The 7,242-nt window shown below is 37.8% G+C and overlaps 1 protein-coding gene across 2 annotated transcripts; it reads left to right on the top strand.

Annotated features, from left to right (window-relative positions):
• Window positions 1-2,775: 2,775 nt before the first annotated feature.
• On the top strand, window positions 2,776-6,889 carry LOC130986617 (SH3 domain-containing protein 2-like). Of its 2 annotated transcripts, none has more exons than XM_057910074.1 (10): window positions 2,776-2,963; window positions 4,327-4,446; window positions 4,579-4,648; window positions 4,730-4,881; window positions 5,400-5,501; window positions 5,671-5,871; window positions 5,960-6,022; window positions 6,117-6,269; window positions 6,364-6,438; window positions 6,517-6,889. In XM_057910074.1, the coding sequence occupies exons 1-10, from the start codon at window positions 2,904-2,906 to the stop codon at window positions 6,631-6,633; spliced, it is 1,113 nt and encodes a 370-aa protein (XP_057766057.1). In that variant the 5' UTR covers window positions 2,776-2,903; the 3' UTR covers window positions 6,634-6,889. The 2 variants fall into 2 exon arrangements, with proteins under 2 accessions (XP_057766057.1, XP_057766058.1); XM_057910075.1 differs by having other exon boundaries at window positions 2,828-3,013.
• Window positions 6,890-7,242: the final 353 nt, after the last annotated feature.

The raw sequence follows: 7,242 nt of genomic DNA, 5'->3' as shown, positions 1-7,242 counted from the left end.
AGGGAGATGGGAAATCGAAAGACGATGGCAACAACTTTTCGTTGCCGCTTCGCCAGAGGACGGGGAGCTAGGGAAGTCGTCGCCAGCTAAGTGTGTGTGTGCGCGCGCGCGCGCACGTGTTGAGATGGAGAGACTGGAGAAAGAAGAGAGAGGTCAAAGGTCTAGCTAAACGACGTCGTATTACCCCAATTAAATGACGAGTTTTTATTCGTAGTCTGACAAATTCTATGTCATATTTCCGGCAACTTAAAGAGTGCCATGTCAGTTTCTAATTTTGGGATTTATGAAAATTGTGGCAAAAATTAACGTACCATTAAATTCATGGAATTCCAGAAAAAATTTAAAGTTCATGGAAAAGTTGGAAATTTGGGCAAAGTTCATGAGTTTTAATGTAATTAACCCTAAACTAAAATGTGTTCGATCATTCATATTTGAACTGGTACGATTATACATGTTCTAGACAAGTCTAAACATTGTTTGACATGCTTACATGGATTTTTTTAAAGTTTTTTAATCTTTTATTATTTATTCTAGGGCAAAGGTGCAAATAGGCCCCTGAACTTAACACCCTTTGAGCGTTTACCCCCTAGGTTCGGTCAAGGAGCGTTAACCTCCCTGAACTCCTGAAAAAAAGGAGCAACTAAACCCCTCCGTGTAACGGAGGCCAGACGCCGTTCGCTCAAAGGCGGAGGAGCCGCCGAAGCTGGGGTGGCGTCGAAGGATGACTGCCCTGTGACCGTCAAAGGCGGAGGAGCCGCCGACAATGGCGAGCCTTCAGGAGAGATATGCGGCGGCAGCGGTGACCTGTGAGTCTGTTTCTCGCCGGATGGAAGCGGAGAAAAATCCCAGCGATGATGACAACTCGCGGAGACTCACCGGAGAGAACCGATGCCAACTGATAAGGTGAGACCTCGCTGATCTTTGGAACAGCTGCGGCGGCGACACTATTTGAGAGGAATTAAGATCTCGGTTGGGACGAAGAGAGAGAAACCAGGAAGAGGTGAAGTGAGGCGCGACTTCGCTGGTCCTTCAGATAGAAGAACAGACATAGAACGATGACCTCTCGCCGGGCCTCCAGCAACAGCGGCGGCAGCGGTTTTAATGGTGAGGAAGATTAGGGCTTCTTCTGCTCCTTCATTGTTTTGAGAGGGAGGAGAACGAACGGCGACAATCAGTCACCAGAATCTTAGAACCTCGCCGGCGGATTCGAACGGGAGAAGAGACCGACCTTGTGCGTCTCGAAATTAAGGGAAAAGCTAGGGCTCGATCTTTGTCTTGTTGAAAGGAATCAATGGAGATGCGAGGTGAAGAGAGATCGAGGGGCGCCAGATTTCAGAGGCGAGGCGCGGCCTCGGCGGTGGCTGGACTAATCAGGCGGCGGCAAAGCTCGCAGAGAGAGAGAGAGAGGGAGAGAGAGAGAGAGCGAACGACATCTACAATTAACAAAAAAAAAAAAATCGAGCGAACGACGTCTGGCCTCCGTTACACGGAGGGGTTTAATTGCTCCTTTTTTTCAGGAGTTCAGGGAGGTCAACGCTCCTTGACCGATCCTAGGGGGAGGGGTAAACGCTCAAAGGGTGTCAAGTTCAGGGGCCTATTTGCACCTTTGCCCTTTATTCTATAATGTTCGAATGTATGTGTATTGAGACAAGTAACCATTGTCACAATAATTTATAATGAAAATTTTAATTATATATAAATTATTAAATTAATTCACATTATTTATGAAAGTTTTAATTATTAGTACTCCTTTCGTCCCACTTCAAATGACCCAATTTCTATTTTGGGTTGTCATACTTCAAATGACCCAACCCAAATTTAGAAATAAAACTAGGCATTTAACACTACTTTTTGGGTTGTCCCACCACCACTTTACACATTTATCACACATTTCTTAATCTTTGTGTCTAATTTTTTTGGGTCATTTGAAGCGGGACAGATGGAGTACTAATTAAGTTGTTGTTGTTGTTGTTTTTTTTTTTTTTTTTTTGCTAGAGAGCTGATAATTGAAATTATGATTTAATATAATTTTACATTTGATGATGTTATCTCAAGCTTCATAAGTGATACTAATATTCATAACTCAGTAATCATCTTTCAAATTTCAAATGAGATAATGCTCATAAATCATAGATAATCTATCAAACTCAAACGAGATAATGCTCAAAACTCAATAATAATATTTTAATCTACATACAACATAATGGTCATAAGTCAGCTATGGTGTTTCAATCTCTATATGATGCTTAGAATTAAGTTATAACATTTCAAACTTCAAATAAGATGATGCTCAAAAGTTAATTATGATCGTTCAGACTCCAGTCGAGATTATGCTCAACAATCAATTTTAATATGACCAACTCCAGATGATTTGATTAATAGTAAATGCGACATATCAATCCTCCATTATATCTTACTTCGAATTTACATATTTTATTCTTTTCATTTCTATAACATCTACAATTTCACATTGACTTTTAATAAAACTTCATTAAATATATGAAAACTGATATAATAAGATATTTTTATATCTCAATCAAAAATTAACATTGAATTAATAGAAGTAGTTGAAATTGATATAATTTAAAATGCATCATCAATTTAATTAAATTAATTTAATTAATAAAATAATTTATATAATTATATACTAGGATTATAAAAACAATATAATAAAATGATTATAGATCGAAGTGATACTCGTTGAATTAGGTATACTGAAAGTAAGAAACACGCGCCTCGAAATTGAAAGTGAAAATAGGGAGTAAAGGTCAAATATGGGCGAGGACGACGAACAAATATGAAATACGTAGCACACTTCAAAGTTCAAACAATTTCAAAACCTCCAAACACTGCCATAACTCTCTCTCTCCTCTCTTTCTCTCTCTCTCTCTCTGTATACTGTAATGGAAGCCATTAGAAAACAGGCGACGAAGCTCAGAGAACAAGTTGCCAAGCAGCAGCAAGTACACATTCCTCTATCACTCTTACACACACTAACGCACTCGTCGGGAAGGTTTACATTCTGTTAATTTTAAATTTGTGATACAAATATACGTTCTGGTACTCCTAAAACGCTGAGATTATGTGCGTGGTTCGACTAGACGAACGCTGAATTTAAATAAGTTAAATCTTTATCAACTTAATGTAGTACAGCTCCAACATTATTTTGTATCAAAAAGCTCGATTTTTTTTCTTCTATTTTCCCCTTTTTGAGAACGAAATTTCTGGTTTCGGGAAATGTAGTTTTTCTCAATAACTTCAATTATTAACTAAGAATCAGAAATCTGGGTGACGAATAAAGAGTATTTAGCTACTGATGGACAATGCCTTGTTTCATTTATCTGTGAATTTGAATGTTGTGTGGGTGTATTTCTTAACTTATTTCTGTATATAAGAGCTTTAGACTCTTGTTTGAAGGTACTTGGGAAAGCTTTTGAATAGTTTTTTAATTTAGAGAAATGTAGCTGGGCTAATTTTTACTACCTCACTATTTTAGTCTGGTAGGTAGAGTTTCTTTGCTTGTTTGGATAAGTGATTAAGCATTTTATCTTCCTTTTCCTAAACTCTACTTTGGACTATTAGCAATAACCCCTTGATGAACTCTATGTCTTAATTTTTGTAAATGATAATCTCCGATAAGTGTGGTGTACTGGTGTAGATGGGAGGATATGAGTTTTAATAAAATATTGGGAGATATGTATAAAGTAAAGTGGAGAAAGGAACCCACCAAAGTTTGATATGTTAGTAATTAATAGTTTGTTAGATGAGCTTTTTTTGTAAATATTGTATGTGAATTAAAGTAAAAATATAAGGTATATGTTCTAAAATGTAAGGACCACACTACATTTATTGTGGACGGACAAAATGGCAAAAAGACCACACTTATCGTGGACGGAAGTAGTATTAGTTTTATATATAAAGAAATGGCTGATGTATGTGTGCAAGATCAAGAATTTATCTTCTCATTAATTATTCAATGATATATCTCATTCCCACCAAATAAGCACATACAATACTTTATGAACTTCCTTCCAACATAATTTGCGAATTGCACACATTTTAATTCTAAGATGTGGGTTACTTTGAAATAACTATCCATGCTTTAAAAAATAAGTCAAGTCTGTAAATATATTTTATTAAGATGTGAAAGTTTGTATCCACAGGATTTGTTGTATTTAAGGTGTCAAAAGAAAATATGTTGTTGTTCTGTTATGTATTTGAATCTCGATGCATCTGTTTTAATTACTAAATACCTTTTTCTTGAATGATAGCTCTCTTTTCTCAAATTTTGTTCTTTGGGGGTTGGATGTGTGTATTTTCTATTAGGCCGTTCTCAGACAATTCTCTGGTAGAGTTGGTGGTTCAGACAGCATGGCATCTGATGAAGCTGAACTCCAGCAGCATCAAAAGTTAGAGAAGTTGTACATATCCACTCGAGCTGCCAAGGTTATCCTTCATGTCACCTGTGATTGGTCGCGTTCTTATGGACTCTACCTTTATTGCAACTAATCTGTTCTACTAGTATTGCTTCTCCTTATGTTTTTGTTCTTACAAAACGTTGATGCTCGCCAATGCCAGCACTTTCAAAGAGACATAGTCCGAGGCATAGAGGGTTATATAGCAACTGGATCCAAGCAGGTTGAAATTGGTAGGTTGCTCCCAGTTTCGTAATGATTTTACGCAATCAAATGCAATCTAGAAGCTGTCTTACAAAGTTTATTTCTCGCAGGTACCAAGCTGTCAGAAGATAGTAGAAAATATAGCAGTGAGAACACATGTACTAGTGGGAGTTCTCTATCTAAAGCGGCACTAAGTTATAGTAGAGCTCGTGCTCAAATGGAAAAAGACCACGACTCTTTTCTAAGAATACTTGGGACACAGGTTTTTTTTCTTAATACCCTGTTGTTTTCCTATTGTGGTTTGTAAAGAAGTTGTTGAATGTTTGTAGATGGAAATGCTGAATAAACTGTTAATACACCTATAAGTATATCGATCCTTTTTTTTTTTTTTTCATGAGAAAACAGTTATCATAAAAGATAGTATAAGATTAAGGGGTGTTTTGCTTGCTTATTCCAAAAAAATATTATATATCTTGCTCAATCCTTTTATCTTTCTGTTCTTGCAATAATTGTAGTCTGATTGTTTCATTTTCTTGTTGATTGTTTAAATCAGTTTAAAGTAATAGTCTTGTTTCTCAGTCCATCGTTGGGAGCTCTTCTCTGTTGTCAATAAAAACTTCTTCTTGAGCACTGTAAATGCATAAAGTTTAGCATTTCAATTCGCCTAATAAATTCTGGTATAGAACCCATAAATTAGTAAGTAGTGATGAACATTTTCTTCCAAGAAATATTTTCTACTGTTTCTATTCGTATATTTTGAATTAATTAACCTTGCTGCAGGTTACAGAGCCCTTAAGGGCAATGGTAGTGGGATCTGCACTAGAAGATGCTCGACATCTTGCACAGAGATATGATAGAGTGAGACAGGAGGCTGAAGCTCAGGTAACAACTTTTGTTGAATGTGACACATCACATTAAGTCCTATTGAAATAAAAATACAATAGCCCTATTCTTCAATATTGCATTCAGCCATACATCAAAGCAATAGTGCACCACAGTATAGGAACTTACTAAGTGTCATTTCATTCCTTTCTTCTTCCGACCCAGCCAGGTCATTGAAGTTGCAAGGTGCCAAGCTAGGGCGAGGGAAACAAACAACAGTTCGGATAATACATTAAAGCTAGAAGCTGCTGAAGCGAAGCTTAACGAGCTGAAGTCTAATATGGCTACCTTGGGCAAAGAAGCAACATCTGCAATGGCTGCTGTGGAACGCCAACAGCAAAGGTTAACTCTCCAACGACTAATAGCCATGGTAATGCGTTTCATTGCCCTACTATATGCCAAAACTAACTTCTAGAAACTAGCATTGTCGACTTCTTACCTAATACTTATTTGCCAAGGTTGAAGCTGAGCGGAGTTATCATCAGCATGTACTACAGATACTTGATCAGCTCGAACAGGAGGTGATGTCCCGCTGAGACAATGTCTCTTTAGCATGCAATCACATTAAGCAATTTTGTCCGTGACTCACTATGTATATATTGTAAACATGCGCAGATGTTGTCTACCCGTCAGCAAACTGAGGTTTCTCCAAGTCCAGCTCGAGATACAAGAAGCAATCCGGCCCCTGCATATAAGGAGGGTGAAAATCTATTTGCTTCTGAGCCATATGATGGGTCAACTGATGGCATGGGATACTTCTTAGGCGAGGTATGATTGATCGGTTACATACCTACATCACAGCCTCAACTGTTTCTTGATGTTGAACTGTTTCTTGATGTTGAATTCATCCATCATATTGAAGGTCATCCACCCCTACCAAGCTGAGTCTAATGTAGAGTTGACATTAGCTATTGGTGACTATGTCGTCGTTCGAAAGGTCTGTTTCATCATATTCAATCTTTCTTCTATTATCTGAAACCTAGAAGGAAGATTTAGTATCTTGTTTGCTTTGCAGGTGACTAACAATGGCTGGGCCGAAGGTGAATGCAAAGGCGAGGCCGGGTGGTTCCCGTTCGAGTTCATCGAGAGACGGGACCGTGTCCTTGCAAGCAAAGTAGCTGAAGTATTTTAAGTTTTGAATCCATACATAATCCATGGCTGACATGTTTCTTTCATCACACATGAAGCCACTTGACAGAGAAGGAAAAATTGATGGTTATTGTCTATTGAGCTCATTTGTGTTATTCTATGTACACATTCTTGGCATGTGACACTTTGATTGTTGGAGCAGCACGGACATGAAACTGAGAGCTTATGTAAGATTTGAGATAGAAATTACATCATTGTGGATTCCATCAATATGAATATGAGACAATATGATTTAGTCACGACGCTATTGTCTAAGATCCCGCCGCCCTCACCCTCAAATTCATGCATGTTTCGCGCCGACGACCACCACCACCCTCAACCCACGAGCGCCAATGACAATCATTGCCGCCGTCAACCCACGCCTAAACCGCTCGCCTTTACAAGATTTTATTGAATTTTCCATTCAAGGTAAATCGTGTGTAAAACTTCAAAAAAATCAAGGAAGGGCAAATTGTTTGATTTTTTGTGTAAACTTCGAAATTTTATGTATAATGGTCGAATTTTGTGTGTATCCATACATATTTTTCTTGTAAACAAGAACAACATAGCAAATCCTAACTTAATAATCATAATAAAACTCTGTACATCACAA

The sequence above is a fragment of the Salvia miltiorrhiza genome, chromosome 5, assembly GCF_028751815.1.
Source record: "Salvia miltiorrhiza cultivar Shanhuang (shh) chromosome 5, IMPLAD_Smil_shh, whole genome shotgun sequence".
In the NCBI taxonomy this organism is placed as follows: Eukaryota; Viridiplantae; Streptophyta; class Magnoliopsida; order Lamiales; family Lamiaceae; genus Salvia; species Salvia miltiorrhiza.
The sequence above is the reverse complement of the archived record's forward strand: the minus strand, read 5'-3'. Positions and strand labels throughout refer to the sequence as shown.